The sequence below is a fragment of the Squalius cephalus genome, assembly GCF_949319135.1.
Source record: "Squalius cephalus genome assembly, chromosome: 17".
Lineage (NCBI taxonomy): Eukaryota > Metazoa > Chordata > Actinopteri > Cypriniformes > Leuciscidae > Squalius > Squalius cephalus.
The window spans coordinates 21,535,564-21,560,400 of NC_137138.1; the positions used below are offsets into that span (position 1 = coordinate 21,535,564).

Here is a 24,837-nt window from a genome sequence, read left to right on the forward strand (position 1 = left end):
ATTGAAGAGGAGATGGTTGCCCTGCAGAACGAGCGATCAGAACGAATCCGCAGTCTGTTCGAGAAGCAGGCCCGGGAGATCGAGGCGTTTGACTCTGAAAGCATGCGTCTGGGCTTCAGCAACATGGTGCTCTCCAGCCTGGCTTCGTCCGACGGACACAGTCACAGCTTTCCAGGGGCACAGAGTAGCTGGGGCTCTCAGCACGGTCCAGGCTCTCAGGGGTCACACTGGGGAGGGCAACATAGCGGCAGCCAGCACGGCCACCACCAACACCCAAGCCACGGTGGCTCTATCCAGCAGCCCTGGGGTCACGGCCTGTCTTCAGGGGGACCACCTCCCTGGGGCCACCACGGGTCTGGAGGCAGTCAGCGCTCGAGTGTGGGAAGCAGTGGGCTACGGAACAGTCCCCAGGCGGTACGGCGGGCCACCTCAGGGGGCCGCAGTGAGCAGGGGATGAGCAGGAGTGCCAGCATCGCCTCTCAGATTTCCAATGGCTCGCACCTGTCCTACACGTAAGATCCCCTGCTGCTCTCCCACAACACCTGTCTTGGCCTAAAATGCCATAGGGGAAGGGATAAAGGGGCACCATGGTCTTTTTTTCTTTTCTTTTTTTTTTTAACACCCATTCCTTTGTTTCTAGTCCTCGGAATACATATTTTATACACATGGCAAGCACAAAATGCATTCACTGGAAGTTCCAGTTAGGGAATGTCTATATATTTAGTCAGAATGTCAAAATATTCTGGCCTGTTTTATCAAACTTCAGCTAGAATCCAGAATGTCAAAATATTCTGGCCTGTTTTATCAAACTTCAGCTAGAATCCAGAATGACTAAGTCATTTTTGCAGTGATGCGATGTGCATTTTAGAGCGCGTTAGATTTGATATGAGAATGTTAGTGATGGTAAGAATGAATAAATGAATGCTGTGTATTGTATGCAAGTCTTTATGCAGTGGGTTTTATCATGGTCTTATTAGCAGGTTGTTTCGGCTGGCTTCGTTTGCAAAGAGAGGGAGTTGAATGAATCCAAAAGGAAATGATCGGAATAGGTTGGTTAGCAGAATGTGAAAGAATCAAGCTTTACAGTGCACTTGATTTTTGTCTAGCGTATTCTTTTATAAAGCACTAATGTTTTAATGTGTTAATAAACCGTATGCTATTTTGTGCCAGAACAAATTTTAACTATGAAAAGATACTGTGAAATTCCAAGATTTTGCTAGGAGTATTATTTTGATTATTGGATTATCGTGATTTTACAATTTTGCCATGCATTGCCATCCCTCCACTAAAAACTGTGGAGAGCAGGATGCCATTTTGCTTTTTGAAAACAAAGCTTAAAACTCTGATAATAGGTGTAACAGGTTTGTTCCATTTCTATATGCCAAAAGGACATACAGTAGTAGTAGGTGGTTATAAGTTAGGTGTGCAAAATGACTACATTAATGTGAAGGTCTTGAAAAGTGGGGGTGTCTTGGACTGAATATGTAGAATGACACTTTAAAAAACAGGGTTTGCTATGTGAATGTACATAAGCATTAAAGCATGTTGGCAAGGTAGATCTTCACTTCTGGATACCAGTATGACAAAAGCTGTTGAAAGTATATTAATGTTCGTTTTAGTCTTTTGATTTAGTGATGCCAAAGGTAACAATCACAACTATGCAAAAGGAGAATAGCCTGTCACATTCACATCTTCTTTCACTGAGCGTAACATCCCAGAAAAGCACTTTACCATCCCTTTCTACTCTTAGTTGATCACTACAATCATATACGAGCAGATCTCCTGGACCTCGGGTGCCCCCTCCTCCCCTTTCTCAGGCTGGGTTTTACAAGAGCGTGTTGTGTGGATTTTAAGGGTGGGGAGGTCTAGGTTGGGTAGGCTTGAGACCGCTGAATGTTTTTGCTGGGCGGGCGGGTGGGTGCCGCTGCTGTCGTCCCTGCAATGCCTTGGTTTCTTCCATGCCCACCCCAGAGCTCCAGTGACTGCTGCCCACCCTCCAACCGAACACTTATCACAGCATGTAGAAAAACAAAAAGTGATTAAAAATGCAATGAAAAACAAGGTTAGATAGCATATAAAACATTATGGTGGAAGGGTATACAGCCAGAAGACAGCTTTAAGTGAGATGTATAGGAAAACATTTGTGTATATTGTATATTTAGAAATTTAAATAAATGAATAAATGGAAATCAAGAGAGACCCAAGTTAAAACTAGACTAAAATTTAATTGCTTGAATGTGAAGATAAAATAAAAAAATAACTTGGTTTCTAATATTGAATATTTAAAAAGAGAAAAAATTATTATATACACACACACACACACACACACACACATATTACAGAGGTGTCAAGCGAAGCCAAAAAAGATTTTATTTTCCCTGCAAGTTAGATTCACACAGAGGAGGATATCACTCTTTATATGGATTTTTCCATCGTCCTCTCTTTGCTTCTTGCTCTCCTTGCTTTCAAAGGTATGAATTACCATATTCACTCGTGCCAGTACTCATGTTCTGTTATCTGTGAACCAACAGTGAACTTTAATATTCTGAAACACAAATGCCATGGGTTTTCTTTTGTTTCGGTCAAAAAAAGAGAACATTCATGGCATTCAACTGCCATCATGCCTATTACAGAAGAGCTTCAAAAACATTGTTTTCCAGGAAAAGAAATTCTGGTTTGGAACGTCAGTGCTGTCTACAATATTTATCAATTCTGAACACTATTTTGGCACACTTCTGGTATATGCATGGGATTGCAGATTACATGAAGTTGCCTATCTCAGTCTAGACTAACTAAACCAACTGAGCCAATGCATAGCCAGTCCTAAAGATTTGGGCCAAGTGTAACAAATTAACGAGATTATATATAACATGCCAATCATCTAATCACATTCAGTACTCTAATGGAATCACTGGACCTGAGGAACAGCCATAGACTCAAAATGTGATCGTGTTTACTCTTGCAAACAGGGTCATGCAGTATTTTCCAAAGGAGAGCAGTGTGCCCTGTTATATGAGAGTCATTTCTTTGGAAGCTCTTAGCATCCTTGTTTTAATGAGCCTTTGAAAAAGTGTGAAAACAACAGGATAAATAATAATCAAGGAAGGTGGTACATCTCTGTACAGTGCGTTTACCAGTATTTCAGCCATTTTCTTTTGATGGTCATCCTCTCATTTTTCCGGCTTTCAACATTACCATAGCAATCCATATATAACCTGTATTAAAATGTATAGATTGTGCAAAACTGAATGTCGGAGAGATTACAAAAAGTTATGACTATTCATAACAAAAAACACTTACAAGTGAATTAAAATATACAAAAAATATGAAAACTTAGGGGGACAAATGTAATGTTTTGTTTGTAATTACTCCTTTTGTTGGCAGGGGGCTACTGGACAAATAAATCAACTGTAATAAAGTAATTTTAGTATATATTGGTTTTGTCATTTGTATCTTTTAACACATTTGTGTATGTTTAAAATCGAATTGTACTTAAAAAGTGTAGTCTTTCCTGTACATACTTTTCATGGTCAATGTTCAAGTTATTTAACAATATTGATTCCTTTCAACACGGTGCTCTTGAATTCAGATACTGAGTCCAAAAAATTGTTATAGAGATCTTTACTGTGGTATCATATCTAGTGAGGAGAAATTGACTTGCATACAGAGAGTTGCCCAGCTTGCTCCATGTGATTAGTTTGTACAAAGAAAATGGGATGGCTTAATATAGCATCTAATGGTATAGGCTGATTAAGCCCCATGCCAGTCAGTACATGTATTTTTATTACATCTCCATTTTGTTCGCTTTTTAAATCTGTATCTATTGTAATCTCCTTCTTGCTCATTTCCACACAACTGTGGTTTCAACAGTTTTTAAGCATGTTCTGTGCCTCTTGGTATTAAGTTTAGCACTGCCATTCTACTATGATCTTATGATACCACCTGCTTCTCTCACTCAGCGAGTGTAGGATCTATTCCAAGTAAAATCCACCTGCTCTTCTTCAAATGTGAATCTGTCCGAGGGAGTTGAGATCTGCCGTCTTCGTGAACCTAAGATGGGCCTTTCTTTTCGGAGCAAGGTTGACCTCCTCCTTCTGGACAGCACAGCACTGGCGCTATGCCTCAGGCCCTGGCTGCCACGGTGTGCAACATCATCCTTGAACCCTTTCTTCTCCTCTACCCCAAAGAAATCGGCAACTACCCTAAAGTATTCCAACACCACAAAATGACTCCAGTAAGTTGTATCTCCATGTCCATCCTCATGAAGAAAGCCACAGTGGCCTCCCTGTTCTGTTATGGCCAGCAGAAAGTAAGGGCTATTATGAAAAAGTGCCTTGGGTACAGTGGAGAGAGGTGGAAGTAAAGGATCATCTCGGCTACACAAACAGAGCACTGGCACTGCCACTTCGTCTGCATCTCGCAAAGGTTCATTCCTATCCCAATAACTTGCCCAATCAGGCTTTGTTGATGATCTTGAACGGTCCTTTCCAACTTGGTCTATTGAGTCTGACATTCTGTGATCGGACTGCTTGGTAGCACAGAACATGAGCTCTTCTATATTTTGCAAAGAGCTGGACTGTAGAATTTTTGCTACATCCATCACAGAGCTCAAAGCAGTGGCGTACCTGTGGAAGGGGTCAAATGTTTAAATTCAAACAGTTTGTAATCCTAGTTGCCTTTTAATATGGCAGATTTGCACTGTGACATCTTACAATACCCTAACTTAGCTTGTAGATTTTGGTAATTTTCCATTCACAAGATTCAGTTCACCCAAAAATAAAAATTAAGTGTTTTTTACTGTTGTTCCAAGCCAAAGATTTTCTTTTGTGGAACACCATAATGCTGCCCATCCGATATACGAATATACTGCAGACCTTGAATCGCAGATCACGGCTTTTGTCTAAAATCTCCATTGACTGTCGCAAGTGGAAAATCAGAGCTAAAATAATGTGGTGTGTGGGCAGCATAAGAGAAAATGCAATGGATTGATGCTGTAGGCCAAGGGTGCCCAATCCTGTTCCTGGTGATCTACCTACCTGCAAAGTTCAGATCCAACCCTGATTAAACACACCTGTCTGTAATTATCAAGTGCTTAGATCTTATTTAGCTGGTTCAGTTGTTTGATCGGGGTTGGAGCTGAACTTTTCAGGAAGGTAGATCTCCAGGGACAGGATTGGGAACCATCAAAAATGATCATAAAAGTAGTCCATATGATTTGTGTGCCAAGTTGTGGCAAGATCATTATTAAAGGGATAGTTTTTAAAGGAAAAATACCTCATGATTTACTCGCCCTCAAGCCATCTTAGGTGTATATGACTTTCTTCTTTCAGACGAATGCAATCGGAGATATATATAAAAAAATGTCCTGGCTCTTCCAAGCTTTATAATGGTAGTAAATAGGGGAAAAGTTTTGAATGCCAAAAAAATGCATCCATCCATCATAAAAATACTCCACATGGCTCCGGGGATTAATAAAGGCCTTCTAAAGTGAAGCGATGCATTTGTGTAAGAAAAATATCCATATTTAAAACTTTATAAATTAAAATACCTAGCTTCCGACAAACGGCCTACGCAAGTCGACTTGCGTCAAAAGAGTAACCCCGACGCAATGCATGACGCCATTCGCTATGACCGCCATTCACTACCATTATAAAGCTTGGAAGAGCAATGATATATTTTTTTTATATAACTCAGATTGTATTCATCTGAAAGAAGATAGTCATACACCTAGGATGGCTTGAGGATAAGTAAATCATGGGATAATTTAATTTTTTTGGTGAACTATCCCTTTAAGGCTCTCAAAATTCAGTGTCACACAAGGTTGCCTTGAGGTGATGTCAAATGGCATAGGATGTTTCTTGAAATGCTGTAGTTGAATGAACTACTTTTATTATGCTTTTTTTTTAACCAGTACCTTAACAGTACTTCAGTAAAGGAAAGAGTATAGTAGAGTACAGTATAGATTATGCAGTCCAGAATATACTTGCAAGATAACACCTTCATTAAAGATCAAATGTCTACATTTCTGTGTAATTTGCTACCTGTTTATTTGAAGCTTGCGATAGATGAGGACTATCCAGTGATAGAGCCAAGGAAGCTCATACTCAAACCACAGTTGGCCATGAAACACAGGAGAAATGCAAGCAGCAGCCGTCAGATAGGATGAAGAGCCACATTCCCCCAGATATGACAGCAGCAACCCTGATCCCGAGCCCTCACTTATTGCAAGCAAAGTTGAGGATGGATGATGACTCCGCAAGTATGCTACCGCTTGCACAAGGTCAGACGGATTTCCGAACTCCTGATAGTGTGGAGTGGTCAGTGGGCAACCACCTTGACCACGTCGATGGAACACCACTGGATAGAAACCCTGCTGTAAAGCCTGGTGGCACAATCTGATCAAGTGTGGCGTCACTCTGCCCAGGGCATTAGGAATTATAATAACAATAGCCGGATTGTTGGAGTGAAGGCCCAGAACTTTTCCACCAGGATGATGATCCCTTTTGGCCTGAACTTGTTGCTCCATCAGACTCACAGCCCAGTCCAGGGCCACAATACCCCCGTCCTCTAGGAGAAGGTTATCCCTTTTGAAGCGGACTCCTCCGTGGAGTTCAGCACCTTCCTCTGTGGGCCACATGAGATGGGTGATTATCTGAATATGAGGGTCGGCTTGAGGCCATCGTGCCAATGGAGGCTGGGTCAAAGCATAGCAGTGTTTCTTCAGGTGGCTGGCAAGGGCCGTGGGTTTACAGATCAGTCTGACCTCTGCCTGGCATTCTCCTATAGATTTGAAGACTGGAATATGCGGCAGTTTCAGGACTCTACAGGCCATAATCCACATACAGCGACCCAACTGCTGAACGGTACTATCTGCAAGATGACAGATCCAGTTCAATCGAAGCAAAATCTTTACCAGGATCAGCATTAGAGAAGGTAGCAGGCAGAGAAAGAATTCCCACATTGCTGTGATTGCTCCGAAGTCTGTAACCTGTAGGTCTATCCAATGGAACAATGAACATACCTTAGCACTGAGGTTGGTAGGCAATGGTTTCCTCAAGTGAGCAAGTGGAAAAACTCAGAGCTTTAAACCAAATGTTCTGTCCTACTCTCACTAGTGCGTCAACCTAAATGGACTTGCACCTCCCCCATCCCCATAGCAAACATCTCTACTCCCCCTTCAGAAATCATTAACAATACTTTGGTCCAAAGACTGTTTTTAGCTATAAGAAGCAGTTCAATAGCACTATAATGGAACTAATGGAGGATTTGCTACCTAAATGTCTGAGATTCAAGCCATTCTTACTTTACTTCCATCTGAACCCACTTCAAGTGCTGTGGAGGTTGGACACATTGACTATTAACAGTCTGAAATAGGTAGGAGACCATGAGGATATTACCCCCAAACCAGTACCCTTTGTTTCTGGGTTGTTTATATACCGGTAATAGAAATGAGATAGCTGTATGGTCCCATAACTAAGCAGAGAAACTGTTTGCTATATGACTAGAAATACATTAGTCTCAGGAACAGTAATTACCCATTGTGGTAAATGTGTGGTGTGTGTCTTTCCATTTTTATGAGTGACAATGCATGTAACAACGGCAACATTTTGTACAAAAAGGGTTTTATTCAAACTACAATACTCAATGATCCTCTACATAAAACAAAACAATGTCTTTGGTTTTGATATTTTGATGTTTTTTCCCCCTAGAATAATATTTACATTTTAAAATGTTAAACAGAAGCCACATGAGTTTTAGTTCTGTTGGTCAAAGCTGGAAAGGCAGAGGTGTGTAAAGTGAGAGTAGCAATTTAAGAATCAATAATGCAAGCACTCCTTACAGAAGAGGGACAAATGGAGACATGCTTTTTATGCTAACATTCTTTTGCTTTCTATGTCAAATCATTATACTTAGATTTATAAGATTTGTGAACAAAGATTTGCCCAGGAGCAACCTGCATCTGCCTTAAGGAACAGTTCAACAAAAAAAAAAAAATTAAGATTCTGTTCTCACTTACTTGCCTTCATGTCATTTAAAATCCCACCTGATTTTAGTAGAGTTTTAGCAAAATGTTCAGGCTGTTTTTCAATACAATAAATGTCATTGTCTTTTGATGCTGTCAAGCTTCACAAAGGAGGAAAAAAAACTGTATAATATTAATACAATGCACTACAATTCCAATTCTTCTTAAGTTATGGTCTATATATAGTTTATAGACCAAAATGATGGCATGATGCATCTTGTGCCATGTTTGTTCCTCACACAAAGCAATCGTAAGGCTTCAGAGCACTTGGAATATATAGTACATGACGGTCATATTACCACTTTTATGCTACATTGTGCTTTTTTTATTTTTGGAGCTCAACAGCCCTGGTAATCATTTACATTCATTGTGTGGAGAAGAGCAGCTTGTACATTCTACAAAACCTATTTTATATTTTACTGAAAATAAACATTAAAATTTGGAACAACATGAGTGTGAGTAAATCCTGACAGAATTTAGATTTTTGGGTGCACCGTTCCTTTCCGATGAAATGGTAGGAAGGGATGTGCAGAACACTTACTGAGCTCATTATTACTGTCCTGACGTATTATTGGGCGAATTCCAAACAGCGTTTTTGCACCCTTGGAGGGCAGTCTGGGAAGGGGACGCCATTTGTAGGCACGTTCCAAAAGAAAGTGAACAACTGAATCCCTTCACGAAGGGCCCTTCCACAGGTCCGTTAGCGGAGGGAACATGCAATGTCACATCAAGGAAGTGATTTAATCATTCATGGTCATGTTCTGCCCTTCGAAGTGAATGGGGCATAGGGATGCACACTTCCGAATGGAATTTGCCCATAGTCATAGATGTTGTTTGGCCAGAGCTGACTAAATAAGAGCTACATATGCAACCATCTGATCCCAAGTCCTGGTCTTTACAATGAGGTATGTTCACACAGAGACTACCAAAGACACTGTGGCTGTTAACCGCTGCAGTTACATTTCTTCTGTCATTCTTTGTCAGCATTTCAAGGTTAAAAGCGGTAAGTGCATACAAGGATTTGTAAGTCCTAAAATGAAGGTGGTCTTGCCTACCCTTTACATAGCTGACATAAATGGTTTCTGATATGATTCCTTAAGCATTTAAGGAATATAGCTAATACTGTGTACTACTACACAATATTAACAATGTAAATACAAAGCATCAGGAAAGAATTATAAGTGCCTTTGCTAAATGAAATCGCCTAATGCTCCAAAATGTAACTACTATAAGTGATTTATTCCCATTTAGAAAGAGCCTGTGAAGTCAAGTGGCAGTACAGCCACTTGAACTGTAGTTACAGTGTTGATAAAACTAAATCATAGCTGGGGTGAGTTGAGGTGGCTTGGCCTATCTGTGCTCATACTTTAGCTGTGAGAGTTAGCAGTGAATTGGACAGTGTGCACAGGATGAGTTAGTTTTATTCAGACTGTGCCATTAGTGTACTTGGAGAGCTTATTCTCCAAGTCACAGATTCGCTTCTCCTGAGAGAGAACTGTGGCCTTCAGATTTTGGATCTCCTCAACAAGCTTCTCCAACAACTGCGGCTAGAGTTTGAAAGATATGAAGAGAAAGCGGAGGAAGAAAGGAAGGCAGATGGAAAGAGGAAATAGAAAGGAAGAGTAGTGGAAGGAGGATGAATAAGAGCAAAAAAGAGGGAAAAAGCAAGAGGAAGTCAAGGACAAACGGAATCAGGAAATGGAAAGACATGCTTAGCTTCTAGGGATGGGAATCGAAAAGGTTTGAATGATTTTGATTCAGATAACACTAATGGTTCTTTTACGATTCGTAGAAATCAAGAAAGGACCGAATTAGATTTTTTAAAAAACTGATCCAAACAGTATTATAGCATTTACTATATTTTGTATATATATATATATATATATATAGATAGATAGATAAATAGACATTGTCTCCATGTACAAAAAAAACACGAATTTGTGAAAATGGCGACGTCATACGCATGCATATTACGCGTTTAGTCTTTTTCTTTACAAAGTGACATCGCCAACTACTGGCCTGGCAGCAGAATACAACGTTTTGAATAGTTTTCGTGGATCCGTGTGTGAACGGAGATCGTTTTGACAATGTTGACGCATTTACGCGAAAAACTTTTTTTTAGTGCATCGATGTGTAAACGTACCCTTAAACTGTTACATAGAACGTTTTTTTTGTTGTTGCATGGACAATGTAATGCAATGTAAAAAAAACTAATTTTTTAATTATATAATTTAGTCATAATAATATCATATCAGACATCAAGCAACAGCGAAAACATTCATCTGCCTTTTTTTCTTCTTCCAATAAGCCCGGTTCTAAATAAGATTCCCAGCCCTTTTTGCTTTTGAAGAACTGTTGATAAAAGCAGGTGGTGAAGGAACAAAAGCCATGAAAGAGACATTTCAAGACCAAGATTAAGCAAGATATTCTACTCACTGGCAAACTGCTTCCATCTACAGCAGACATGCTTCTACGTGTTGCAGGTCTGGTGTCTAAAACGTTCTTCTTAGCCACCTTTAGCTCTCTGCTCTTTGGAGGAACATAGCCATCCCTCATGGACACTAGTATGGGGTCTGCGTCTCGTCCAACCATCCATTCTTCAGGTTCCAGAGCCGGATCTGGACCGGCTGTGTCTGGGTACAGATCATCCTGGAACAGGTCCGACTGGAATCATAAAAAGAGAAAGAGTTGACTTCTTCATCATCAGTAACCTACTTTTGTTTCCAATACTTGCGTTTTGTGGGGGTCATTCAGAATTAAAACAACCCTCAACAATGAGCAAGTGCTTACCTTTCTGGGTACTGTCATCATGATAGGCTCACACTTTCTCTCATGGAGTTTATATAATCTATATGATGAAAAAAGAAAAGGTTCAGGAATGCTCAATGTGAATGTTTAGAATAATGCATTGATGAATTATGCACAAAAACACAAAATGTGTATTGAGAAAAATAAAGAGTCTGTTTTCTAGTGTGATATGTTTGAAAACTGGAGTAATGATGCTGAATATTCAGCTTTGCCATCACAGAAATAAATTACATTTTAAGTGTCACTTGATCCTTCAGAAATCATTCTGATATGCTGATTTAACGTCCAAATGAATTTTCAAAAATGAAAATTCTGTCATTTATTACTCACCTCATGTAAGACTTTCGTTCATCTTCAGAACACAAATGAAGATATTTTTAATGCAATCTGAGAGATTTCTGTCCCTTTACTGACAGCTACACAACTACCACTTTGACTCTTCAAAAAGTTTACAAAGAGATCGTAAAACTAATCCATATGAATTGAGCGGTTTAGTCCAAATTTTCTGAAGAGATTCGATCTTTATATGATGAACATTTAATTTAGGCTTTTATTCACATTTAAACATTGATCAGTGAACATAAACAGAAGCTCAATCGAACCTGCTTGACGTGTGAGAATGAACTTCATTGGCTCTTGCAGAAGCTCAAAAGTGCTGCGTAACACGAGAATGAACCTCATTGGTTCTCGCGCGTCAAGCGAACATGCTTGAGCTTCTGTTTGCCAGATCTGATGTGTGAGTTGATGAATGTTTATATGTGAATAAAAGCCTAAATTCAATCTGTTCATCATATAAAGTGATCGAGTCTCTTCAGAAAATTTGGACTAAACCACTCAATTCATATGGATTAGTTTTACGATCTCTTTATGAACTTTTTAGCGCAATTTTCCACCGGACAAAATTGCGATTGTTAACTCATGATTTCTGTTCTGTCTGTGCGCACCAATCTTGCACTTCTATCTACTCCTCAACCAGACCACCTAGAGACTTCGGGTTTTCGGCATTATGTTAAGGAAGGTCTAATCTCGGGAACGCACAAAAAAAATCCAGGAAAAGATTTACTATCTCTTAGTGTTGTGATCCCATGACGTCAGAAAATTGCGCTAAAACACTCACTGAGTTTTTATTACTTGTTTAAGTGTCAAAGAGGTAGTTGTGTTGCTGTCAATGGATGGACAGAAAGCTCTCAGATTTCATCAAAAAGATCTTCATTTTTCAAAGATGTTTCGAAGATGAAGGAAAGTCTTACAGGTTTGGAACGACATGAGGGTGAGTAATTTTTTTGGGTGAACTATCCCTTTAACTCGGCTAACACATAGCAATGGATCAATATTCCAAATCAACAAGTATAATCATGCAAAACTGACCTGGCAATCTCACACTTGCTGACATCCACTCCTCTCTTGGGCATGAAGCCCATTCCTCTCTGTGGCTCCTTGCTACTGAATGTGCTGATGTAATGAACATAGGGAGGCTCCTCTGTGATCTCAAAATACCGAATACTGCTGTCACCCTGTGGATACAGAGATAACGCTACAATGCCAGTTGGAGTACCATAACAAATGAAGATGAAACATGGATTCATACCTTGCCACTGAGATATACAATGTTGGTGTCTGGATCATAAAAAGGCAATAAAACTCCATTACTTGTGTCCAACTCCAGTAATGCTATGGGCTCTTCAAAATTAGTCTAAAATTACAAAAATTAACAGCATCAGTTATTTGAAAGAAAACCATGGATGTGAAATCAAACATATACATCACATAGACAGGTAAAAACAAGTGATGAGCCCTATTTATGTGTGTTTATATGCGAATAAAGGTCTAAATTATATCTGTTCATCTTATACATCAATCGTATCAAGTCTCAAAGCTTGGATTAAACTGCTCAGTTCATAAGGGTTAATTTTGCAACTCCTTTATAACCGTTTTTGCATCTTCCAAGTTTTGATTACCAGTGAAAATATCTTAATTTGTGTTCTGAAGATTAACCAAAGTCTTATGGGTATGAAACAACATGAGGGTGAGTAAATGATGACAGTATTTTGATTTTTGAGTGAACTGTCACTTTAATTTTGCTCCATTACCGGATCCCACAGGCCAAGCTCCCTCTGGCTCATCCTGGTGAAACCTGTGGTGAAAATGTTGCCCTCTTTGGTAAAAATAGCTCTCATTGGCCGGATCCCCTCATGTGGGGCCAGTCTTTCCTACAGGAGAAAAAAAAAGTTCACTTCAACCACCACATCTCTGTTAATTTTGACATTTTTGTTTTTTATTAGACATCTTAAAGAAATAGTTTACCCAAAAAGCCATCTTGCAGTGCGCACTGCACAGAAAGCGCGTGGGGATCAGTCTCTTTCCCAGTTTAATGCGTTTTTAATTACTCTTTTTAAAATAAAGCATGTCCCGCAGTAGACAGTAGATTTTAGGACAGTCACGTTACATGATTTGCCTGATTTGGACGTTAAGTTTAGGCTTTTAAGGAAAGGAACGGCATGCAGCACTGATCATTTTATCTTGATTATCACGTTTTCATAATCGTTGGAAGCCAAAATCGAAACCGCAACTAAAATTTTATTCATCACACAGCCCTACTGCTGTTGAATTGTTTTTCAAATGCATCACCACGCATGAAAGACACATGATATAATTTGGCCAGTCAGCACAGCCCTCTAGTAGACAGCCATTGCTGTATTTTAACATTATTACGAGAACATAAAAGATCACAATCTCTACGATTTGCATGAAAAGTAGATATAAAATCGTCAGATCGCCCACCCCTAATATCAATTGAGTGGTTTAGTCCAAATTTTCTGAAGAGACTTTAGGCTTTTATTCACATATAAACATTGATCAGCGAAATAAACTTAAACTCACACAAGCTTAACCGAACCTGCTTGACGCACAAGAACAACCCTTTTGCTGAAGCTCAAACATGCTGCATAACACGAGAATTATTGGTTCCCCGTTATCCACAACTGATGTGTGAGTTGATGAATGTTTATATGTGAATAAAAGCCTAAATTCAATCAGTTCATCATATAAAGCGATAATATCTCTTCAGAAAATTTTAGACTAAACTGCTTGATTCATATGTGCAGCTGTCAACGGAGGTACAGAAAGCTCTCAAATTTCATCAACTGTGTTCCAAAGATGAACAAAAGTCTAATATTTTTGGAACGACGAGTAAATGATGACAGAATTTTCATTTTTGGGTGAACTAACCCTTTAATGTGTCTGGTCCAAGAGTACCAACAGGTCTGTGGTTTTCCTACATACATACATGCCATAATACTTACCGCCACCACCTCGCTTTTCCGGGGGTCGCACACTCGGAGACGACGGTCCTTGCAGGTGGTGCAGAACAGGCTACCGTTGTAGTTCCAGCTGACGTTGTAGATGAGATCAGGATGGTCATCCATTGTGATCAAGGGTTCTCCAGTGCCCACATTCCATACGATGATCAGATTATCACTGCCTGAGACACAAGCACACTGAATTAAGCCATCTTGCATGGCGGGAAAACTACTAAGTAACCTTATTTTTTATACATTATCTGTTAAAAGTGAGATGTTAAGACAGTAATGCAGACTGATCTTTACCTGCAGTGAGGAGTATGTTGCGGGCAGTTGGGTGCCATTTGATGATGCCCACACGTTTAGAGTGACCCTCCAGCACCACAATGGGCTCACTGATGGGGCGAGAGGGAGTGTGGTCAGGGATCTGCCATACCTGAGTAAACACAACTGTATTAGAGTAATAGTTCTCAACCAGGGGGACTCAGCAAACTTTCAAGAATGTAATTTTTTTTAATATAATTAACTGCAATATTTTTAGATCATCTTGCAACCTGCATGATTTCTGTCATGACAACTCACATGTGTTAGCATGGTAATGGGTATGACAATGTTGATATGTTTGGTCTTGGCGGAATAGATCTGCTACGCTGATGCTGTGTACGGGACTTGCTACTGCCAGTGCATACATGACACGCTGCTGTGAGCAAGTAAGACATGCTGCTGCTGTACAGTATAGTGTACATGAATTACCTGTAGCAGATCTATACAGGTGGAGCTGGGGAAGGTGGAGGGTTTCTGAAAGCACGCTGCACTGCTATAGCAAATGCTGAACACAGATTTGATGGTTGAACAGCGAGCTCATTGGCTACTTATACAGCAGAAACCAATCAGCTGTGCCCTACAGAGAATGATGTGATTGCTAGCAGATTGAGTTAAGGACCCATCAGCCTGCGCCATCTAGAGTTTCATGACAGAACTTTTTTATTTAAATTTGTATGAATAAAATTATTAATATAATAATTAAAATGCAAAAAAAAAGTTAAAAACATACATTAATTTGCCTCTGCTTAAATGGGTTAATATGTATAATGTAAATTCTTTTTGTTTAAATTTTGCTGTAGTAACATAATAGAACAGTTAAAAAATTCAACGATTCAACTTTTTAGGTATACTTATAGATATATATTGGTTTGCAATATGTAGTGGGAACGTTCCTTTGGTGTTCAGTGAGCACAGCAGCAATGCCAGCACAGATGACAGCTGCAGTTAACCTCCTCTAACAGCAGTGCATACAGTGCATGCCATTCACGTTTGTAATGTAGTGTAATGAAATAGCTCTAATACCATTCATATTTTATAATACATCTTTACATCGTCTTGCTCAACTTTGGGGAAATGCTTCTGATACCAGTTTTCAATATATTATCTAATACTTTTTAGTATTTATACTCACATTTCAAAATGTCTGAATGTCAGTAGATACATCAAACCAAGTGACATCTGCAAGCAAATACGTACTTCTAGAGTTCTCTTCAGGTTCACACAGGTATAACTCATCACTTTAACTATGAACATGTCCTTCTAAAGTCGCAGTGTCCAAATCCCATTTGTCTTGATTTTGAACAGTGACATACACTGAAAAAATCACTCAGAAATTGCTTGTCAATTTCACAAATAATTACAAAGTAACGGCAAGTAACATAGAATTAAACTTAGAAATGTAAAAGTAAAAAGACTGAAACAGTCTAAAACATGCTTCAATAATCTTTTATTTACAGCTGATTTCATTACATCTATTTCTAGTTTTTCAGGTCTCAGCCTATTGGCCCTAACTGAGACCTGGATCAGACCTGAGGACACTGCCACACCGGCTGCCCTCTCCACTAACTTCACTTTCTCACACACCCCTCGTCTGACCGGAAGGGGTTGAGGTACTGGTTTTCTCATCTCAAACGACTGGAAACTTTATCCTTTACCATCTCAGTGTGACAACAGCTCATTTGAATCGCATTCAATTACCATCACTAGGCCTATTAAAATTGGCCTATCGTCCACCAGGTCAACTTGGCAGTTTCTTGGAGGAGCTTGATGTGCTACTCTCATCCTTCCCTGAGGATGGTACTCCTCTCGTAGTTCTTGGAGACTTCAACATCCACCTAGAAAAGCCTCAGACTGCTGATTTCCACACTCTGCTTGGCTCATTCGACCTCAAACGAGTATCTACTGCGGCTACTCACAAATCAGGTAACCGATTAGACCTTATTTACACGTGCTACTGCTCCACTGACCATACACTGGTCACTCCACTGCACACCTCAGATCACTTCCTCCTCACTCTCAACCTCAACCTGCCTCAGAACACAACACACATGTTACCACAGTGTTGCCACAGAAACGCATAATTCCCAGTACAAAGACGTCAACAGCTCTAAGTAGAACGCCATTACGGTAATTACGACATGGCGTGAAGTTGAACGCAGCATACTGTAAGTGTCCAAATACTTTATAGGGTCACTGTATACAGAAGTGTTTGAGCATGAGGACATGCACATGTTTCAGTGTGTGCTGAAAATGAAATGACTCATCCCTATAGACACCTCAGGCCCATCTTTCCTTGTCTGTCATTACCACTGGCTTATTTGAGAACAGGTTTCTGGCTAAGCACTCCCTTCTAACATGCGTTTATAAATACCAGCTCCTGTCCCATGCCTGGACGTTAACTCCAGTCATCACCCTTCATATTAACACTATTGACAGTCACTGTGATCTTTCCCTCCAGTGTGAGCAGATATATGGAGACGTGCTTCAAAAAAAGGCAACTGAAACATGTTTATGACTACAAGGCTAGTGGAGATGTTTATGAATGTCACGATGATTACCATGGAAGTGGTGTCTTCAGAGCAGCTGGCCAGGATGTTGTCATTGTGAGGACACCAGTCAATGTCCAGAACAGGCCCTGAGTGTCCAACCACTAGAGGGTAGTTTTTGTCCACTCGACCCATCTATAGCATAGAAAAACAAGGAACAAAGGATAATGTTAAGACTTGTCCTTCAAAGAAGTCTCTTTTGCTCACCAAGGCTGCATTTATTTGATAAAAAAACAGTAATATTGTGAAATATTATTACATTTAAAATAACAATTTTATATTTTAATGTATTTAAAAAAAAAAATTTTTTCTTGTGATGGCAAAGCTGAATATTCAGCATCATTACTCCAGTCTTCAGTGTCACATGATCCTTCAGAAATCATTATGATATGCTGATATGGGGAGAAAAAATATTAATTTGGTGCTCATGAAACATTTCTTATTATTATCAATGTCGAAAACATTGAAAGTATTTTTTGGAAACCATGATACATTTTTTCATGATTCTTTGATGAATAGAACGCTTAAAATAACAGCATTTATTTGAACCAGAACTCTTTCTTAACATAAATTTCTTTGATCAATTGAATGTATCCTTGCTAAATAAAAGTAATTTCTTTCAAATAAAATCTTACTGACCCCAAACTTTTGAACAGTAGTGTATACAGCTAAAAACGTTTAGCTGCGTCCCACATTTTCCCCCCATCAATAAATGAAAGATTATTATAATTGTGACACACTTGATTCAGGAAGAAACTTAATTTGGCCCCTTTCTACAGCCCAGCTCATTTTCTCAAATTTTACAGAATTTGAAGCCTGTGTTCGTCAAGCTCAACTATTCAACCCTGTTACCAAAGTTTAAACAAAATGATCAAATATTCTCAAAATGATCAAATATTCAAAATCACACAAATCAGGGTTTTAAACATTTAAAACATGTAAATGTCTCCCAGGTTTTGTTGCACAGTTTTGCAAAATGAATAGACAATAAAACAGCTCTTTTAATATTTATTTTGATGGTCAACATTTTCTGAAGGTTCTGAAGGATACACACAAAAATTCTTCGTTTATTTTTCCACCCTTATTTTGGAAAGTGCCTATAGCATGTATTTCTAAACTGCTGTTATTCTATAAGGAATTCTAGGAACCTTTGATGTTATTTTGTTATTCGTGTTGAGCTAATGTAAGCACGTGTTGGCTCTGTGTTCGGCTGCTCCTTCTCCAGTCACTCCCCTCATACTCCTGGTGTGTATTTATAACCCTGTGATGAGGCGTTGAAAAGAGAGTTTTTCTTTTGGCCTGCCTGAGACTGAGCACAGGGGAGATGGCTAGCTGGGTATTTATAGCGTGTCTATCCAGGCCTGCTGATATATGCTCGTGACTCGGCAGAGAGGCTACACTAAAGGGCATTCACTGATGGACCCTTAGAGAATCAAGACAAACTAAAAAAAAATGGACCCAGCGATGTGACACACTACTGTGGATCAATATATTATGTCTGACTGAGTCATCTGACAAAGGTTGCACATGCATTAGGAACAACTAGAAATAATGTAAGATGTTTTAATCTCCTACATGTTTTATAGTGTAACCTAGCCCAATTCAAAATACTGGGCCCTATTTTGGGCCCAATTCTACCCTTCCGACAAGTCCTGATTATCTTTGTAGTTTATCTTATCAGATAAACTGACCGACATCAGTAGCAGCTTTGTGGCGATTTGAAGGTTGCTGCTCTCTCGCTTGGTCTTCAGATTGAATATAAAGTACTGCTGTTTTCTCTGCTAATGAGATAGTTGTGCAAGAGATTCCCATTGCATCATGAAATATTGCCCACTCCCACAGTCATTGAAACATGGGAGGAAAAGTGTTCAGCATCCAACACTTGTTAAATCAAGGAAGATTTTGTTACCACTCTCACGCATCAAGTTGGGTCTGATGAAGAACTTTGTCAAGGCCATTGAAGAAACACAAGCAGCTTTCAAGTACTTCAGTGGAAAATTTCCAAGATTAAGAGAAGCCAAGCTAGAGGAAGTTGCCTTTGTCAGTCCTCAGATTCGTGAACTTCTTCGAGATTATGCATTTGACTATGAAATGATGGCATGAAAATCCTTCCAGTTAGAGGCAATATATCTTCTCAGAAACAACAAAGCAGACAACTTCAGGTTGTTGGTTGAAAACCTTCTCAAGGCATACAAAAGATACATTTCAATAAAGATACATTTTTTGCACTCTTATCTAGATTTTTTTCCACCGAGCTCAGAGAAGTTAGCGACGAGCACAGCGAGAAATTTCACTGTTGCTGGACAGAGACGAGAGATGCTCCATTTAATGGATACCAGAGACAAGTCAAGAAGCGCAGAGTAGACACTGAATAGGACTAATCTATGCACAAAATCGTTTTTTTGCCTTTTGTTTCATAATACATTTTATTTATGACCCTTTTGCTGATTCTTAAGGTGTTACATAAACAGGACAGGTGACAGGTACTGGCCACACAGGTAGACAAGTATTCTCTAATGCAATGACGTTTAGGCAATATTAAGTGTCCAAATATGCAATGTATCTGTGAAATCCATTTATTTGAAATATAAATATTTTGTAATATTATACATTTATGAACTGTAACTTTTGATCATTTTTCCTTGCTGAATAAAAATGTATTCCTTTCTTTTTTTTTCTTTTTTTTTGCATGTGATGTCATGTGATGACATTTAGGCATTTTGTGTGTCCAAATACGTTTTGAAACCACTGTGAAACCACCTGTGAAATCCCAATAGGAACACCATATGCTTACATTTGTCAGTGTCAGTTTAATGATGAGTTTTCCAGAAGGTAGATACAAGTATGGGTGCATTCTGAAGAAATCGGCAGATTTCAGAGGTTCTGAAACACGAGAGCAGACGTTGAGAGTAGACACGCGAGAGCAGATGTTGATGCATGAACATGCGTTGGAGATTAATATTTTGTAAATAAAGTGGTAAATTATGTTTGTTTTTTGCGCAAACAAAGCACTCGCGCCACTCCATAATATTGAGTTTAAACCACTGGAGTCACATGGATTACTTTCACTACCTTTCTGGGGCTTGAAAGTGGTAGTTGCGTAGGCTTTCAATGGAGGGACAGAAAGCTCTCAGATTTCATTAAAAAGATCTTCATTTGTGTTCAGATGAATGAAAATCTTACGGGTTTGGTACGACATGAGGGTGAGTAAATGATAGAATTTTCATTTTTTGGGTGAACTATCCATTTAATAAACTATTAGAAATCTGATACTGAAAAAAACTATGATACTATTTTCATAGTTCCATCAGTATTTGTGATAAAATATTACAGATTATAAGATACATGGACATAAGATCTTCATATTGGCATAATGATTTGCTTTGCTGATATTGCAATGCAAGCTTCTAAAGTTCAACAGATAAGAAGAGATAGCAATGTATGTAGGGATTACATCAACTCACAAACGCTTACTTATCATCTCTAAACTCAGCTGCGGTATGTCACAGAAGTAGTTTCAGACAACATATGCAAGTTGTGTACCCTGTTTCCATGGGATCCAAACCTTTGCCTCTATGAGGGTGAAATGGAAGCCCTGTGGGGGATGGGCCCCTCTAACATCAGCCACGGTTAAGACTCTTGAACAAACATACCCATAAATATAGTCCCATGAAGATAAAAGAAAAGACAAAGGGGTTACGCTTTATTTCGATGGTTCACTTTAGACATTCTACTCACTACAAGTAATTTTGCAACATGTCAACTAACTCTCAGAGTATTAGTAGACTGTTGTAGAGTTTTAGGTTAGGGTGTGGGTTAGTAGAATAAGTTGACAGTAATTGAATGTCTGTTGGGGGACCATCAAAATAAAATTGTAGATATTAAGCAGACAGTCTACTAATACTCTAAAAAGAGTTAGTTGGCATGTAGTTGCAAAGTTACTTATAGTTAGTAGAATGTCTAAAGTGGACCGTCAAAATAAAATGTTACTGACAAAGGTTACATTTAACATGTATAAATTCCATTGTATTTGGGACAACAGATAACAGACAATGCACTACCTCTAAAGACAAAGCAGAGCCCTGAACTTTACATGTTCTGGTAGTTCTCTCCTCAAGCCACTTACCTTTGAGAGAGGCAGGACAAGAAATGCTCCGCCACCACTGGATTCCACAATAACTGCCATAAACTTTGGGTTAACTGCACAGAATGAGCTGTCCCATGTCACTTTGGAAACCCGAATATCATCATAACCTTGATCCGCCTTCACCGCCTGCCCAAAAACATGCCGGAACTTACTCTGGCGCACAATGCTGCGACTCATGGCTGTGAAAAACAGAGAAGGGTGTAAGAAAGATATGTGTATAATATAATATGTGTATCTATGAATATATATATATATAATGAAATAGCCTTTATAATACATACAATATTTAATATTTATTATTTTGAGTACACTCCATAGTAAAGCTGTTCAGGAATCACTATCACACTGTTATTTGTTTGTGTTGACTATTGTCTGTTGTTTATTTTCCCTTTTTAATATGTCATTAAAATACATGCTGGATTATTTTTTTTTATATGTGAGTTTATGAAACAGATTTTGCCAAATTACAAGTATACTGCAACTATAAGGTTAGTACAGCATAAATGAGAAATGTGTGGCTGATGAGACACTAACCTATAATCACAACCTATGTTGTGATTTTTTATATTAAAACATATATATATATATATATATATATATATATATATATATATATATATATATATATGAATGATAGTAATTATTTTGATATTGTAATATTTTATTTAAATATGTAACATGTCAATGACAGTAAAATAAACCAATTAAAATAATAAAAATGAAATTGCTTTAAAGTTTTAAATACACAGCTTCATATTAAGATTACAGTAATACAGCATTAGACATACTAACATTGAACACATTGTTATAGTTATTAATAACAATAATAATAATTTAAGAATAATAATGAGGAAATATTATGGAGACAGGGATAACTATGATAAACATATTACTGCTGTAGTTATCTTGTCTTTTAAAATCCCGTTTTTTTCCCAGTTGTAATAGGAGAGAGTATTATTTGTGGAAGTTTCAACAGATCATTGACATAAACAAACACACATTCCACATCATCAACACAAAGGTACCCTAAATAGCGCCTACTGAACAACAAGGAACAAGTCATGGCTGGGCAAGAGCTTAAAAACATTGGAGTGTTTTAACACAGACTGAATGATAACCCCATCAGTTTAACCAATTAGAAATTAGTCACAGGGATGAAATAACTATCATGTTTGACCCTCCTGTGGTGACAGCAGAAGTTAGCTTACAGGATTTACAGGAAAGAAAAAAACAATTCTGAGATAAAAATGGATTAATAACATGATTGTTACAGACCATACTGTCTGTTTTGGGTGGGTTTTGCTCTTGTTTTAGTTCAGTTTCCTGTGTTTGAGTTTGGTTTCCTTGGTTTTTCATTGTTGAAGCACACCTGTTCTCTATTTCATTGATTAGTTTGACGTGTGTTATTTAAACCCTGAGTTTGTTCAGTTCATTGTCTCAGTGCTGGTCCTCCATATACGCAAAGTTGCTTAGATCTCGCGAACCACCAGGGGGCCACTTTACTCTCAAAAATGATTTAATGACTATTGCTGTGCGATTAATCGTGTAATGTGACTGTCATAAGTTAACATACAGTCTCCTGTCAGATGTGCATGATACACACACACACAAAAAAACACACGAACGAGACGCTGTTCCCCAGGTGGCTTTCTGTGTGCGCGATCTGAGACGAAGAGAGCACGGACAAGAATAGGCTACATTGGGCTTTGGGCGTATGTTTAAACAGACAAATACACACAAAAATATGTCAAAATGTCCGTCTTGGGGAATTTTCACTTAAACAAAGTCAGTAAGGCTATGTCTTGAGTGAACATAAACAGTTGGCAAAGTGAATGAGAGAATCATTCACTGCTCTTCACTGAATAACTTTAGTTACTTTAATAAGAATCAATGTATATTTAATTAATACGGTGAAGACTAAGCAGTGTTTTTATTTTTTTTACATTTGATTACTTTATTCAATTTCAGTATAGTAGATGTATTATTAGTAGTAGGCTAAAATTATTTAATTTGTATCTTTTTTCTTTTGTATTTGTCCTTTTGTTTGTCATTTTTAAAATTTATATTACTGACTGAGTAATATATTTATATTACTGACTGGCTCATTTTCAGTGAAACTGCTCTGAAAGAACAGATTAAGGGGTTGGGGTGTCATTTGGGTTTTTTTTACGAACGCACTGAAAAGGTTATGCTTAGGGCCCCCAGAAGTCTAGGACCAGCACTGCATTGTATGTTCTGTTTTACGTGTTTTTGTATCCAGTATTCTGAGAAGAGTTATTTTGAGTTCTTACGATTAAATCCAGCCTTTTATTTATTGTGATTGCAATCAGTGCTGACAATGATGTATAATCATGTTAATTAACCAACAAAGTATGAGCAGTCTTTGATAAAAGATTTACATGTTAACTTTTACAGAACAGAACTGGTATAGGCTAATCTAGATGACCAGACATGTACTGCTGTGTTTTTAGAACTTTTAATATATATATATATATATATATATATATATATATATATATATATATATATATATATATATATATATATAAAATTTATATTTGTTTCCAATTTTGGCTGTTTTTAATTAAAACATTTGCCATAGGTTTACCATTTTGAATTAAAATTCTAGGTGGCAAGGGGATGACAATAATTATGTTGAACAAGCATATCTGAATGATTACCACAATTAATATTCATAATTTAAAACATCCATGTTTTCTACTGGCTTTATGTATAAGTTGTAACAGCAGCGCGCAAAGTTTGAGACACACAATTAAACGTAATTGACACTGATACTACACCACATAAAATTGTTAAAACCCCTTCAGAATGCAGTATAAACCACACAACAGTGTGTCCCATGTGAGAAGGCCCTCTCCACTGTCTTCAGACACGGTCACTTTCCTAATATAGTCATGCCAAACTAACCATGTGTCTCCCACTCTGTCCCCTCCAGACAAGATCCTTCCAAATGTACAAAGGGACAGAATGAAAATATGCCAATGTCAGTGTTTACCGCCTCAGCTATTCCGCGCACACCTGGCCTTTAATTATAGATATTCCTACATCAGCTCAATGATCAAGCAGAACGTGCTGCACTGATATGTTATGATGATGTCACAGCATGTACGTAACTATAACAGAATAGAACTTTACAAAACTAGACAACGCGCGTGTCGTCACAATGCAGCATTCCATCACGAGGAACTGCATAACTGTCAATCAAATGAATCACTTACCTCTGTCTTTGGGGAATATTCGCTGATTCTGTCTTTAAATTTGCTCTCCCCCTTTCTCGAGGCGGTTAACGGCTCCTCTGGACGCTGCGCTTTTAGAAGCGTCTCGTTTATTCCAGCTCACAAACTTGCTACGGACTCGCAGAACTAGCAGGAGTTCGTCCTCACTAGTTGTTCCTGAACATCGAGAGAGAGAGAGAGAGAGAGAGAGAGAGGTGGATTGGGGGGACTGGATGAGTGCATAGACGGGGTGTATAGGCTATATATGGCAAGCCATTTTGACAACACATTTACACACATTTTGTTTTTCCTTATTGTTATAGCCTATGAAATAAGGAAAAACAAAACGTGTTTAAATGTGCTTTAACAAATGTTGACATGTCCACATTCAAGCTTGCCCTTTTGCAGCAGATAGTCACAAACAACTGACAGTCATTAGGCCTATGCAAATGTG

General features: G+C 38.5%; 3 protein-coding genes across 6 annotated transcripts in view; 1 reads left to right on the forward strand and 2 right to left on the reverse strand.

Annotated features, from left to right (window-relative positions):
* taok1b (TAO kinase 1b) overlaps positions 1 to 3,270 on the forward strand; it is a 35,634-nt gene extending 32,364 nt beyond the window's left edge. For 3 of the 4 annotated variants that reach the window (XM_079898758.1, XM_079898759.1, XM_079898760.1), the window contains one exon: positions 1 to 3,270. In XM_079898758.1, coding sequence (XP_079754884.1) covers positions 1 to 516 — 516 coding nt within the window. In that variant the 3' untranslated portion in view covers positions 517 to 3,270. The other variant, XR_013824024.1, reaches the window with a different exon arrangement.
* LOC307174685 (protein ABHD15) lies at positions 3,101 to 7,113 on the reverse strand. Its single transcript, XM_079898761.1, has 2 exons — positions 6,042 to 7,113; positions 3,101 to 4,625 (listed from the first exon to the last, which is right to left on the reverse strand). Exons 1-2 carry the CDS (start codon positions 6,959 to 6,961, stop codon positions 3,956 to 3,958), a joined length of 1,590 nt encoding a protein of 529 aa, XP_079754887.1. The 5' UTR covers positions 6,962 to 7,113; the 3' UTR covers positions 3,101 to 3,955.
* Positions 3,262 to 24,598, reverse strand: coro6 (coronin 6). Its single transcript, XM_079898767.1, has 11 exons — positions 24,387 to 24,598; positions 21,127 to 21,326; positions 17,013 to 17,135; positions 14,437 to 14,566; positions 14,134 to 14,312; positions 12,922 to 13,041; positions 12,420 to 12,524; positions 12,200 to 12,345; positions 10,814 to 10,871; positions 10,460 to 10,687; positions 3,262 to 9,570 (listed from the first exon to the last, which is right to left on the reverse strand). The coding sequence occupies exons 2-11, from the start codon at positions 21,322 to 21,324 to the stop codon at positions 9,448 to 9,450; spliced, it is 1,410 nt and encodes a 469-aa protein (XP_079754893.1). The 5' UTR covers positions 21,325 to 21,326; positions 24,387 to 24,598; the 3' UTR covers positions 3,262 to 9,447.
* Between the last annotated feature and the right edge of the window lie 239 nt (positions 24,599 to 24,837).

Bases quoted from the DNA above. Each gene is read 5' to 3' on its own strand.
- LOC307174685 (XM_079898761.1), bottom strand. From the start codon at position 6,961: ATGTGGGAATTCTTTCTCTGCCTGCTACCTTCTCTAATGCTGATCCTG. The intron at 4,626-6,041 runs GTAGCAAATTAC...CCCCTTCCACAG, and splicing joins CGCAAGCTTCAAATAAACAG to GTACGCCACTGCTTTGAGCT.
- coro6 (XM_079898767.1), bottom strand. From the start codon at position 21,324: ATGAGTCGCAGCATTGTGCGCCAGAGTAAGTTCCGGCATGTTTTTGGG. The intron at 14,313-14,436 runs GTAAAGATCAGT...CTTGTGTCTCAG, and splicing joins CAACATACTCCTCACTGCAG to GCAGTGATAATCTGATCATC. The intron at 9,571-10,459 runs GTGAGTAGAATA...TTCAAACTCTAG, and splicing joins TAGATGGAAGCAGTTTGCCA to CCGCAGTTGTTGGAGAAGCT.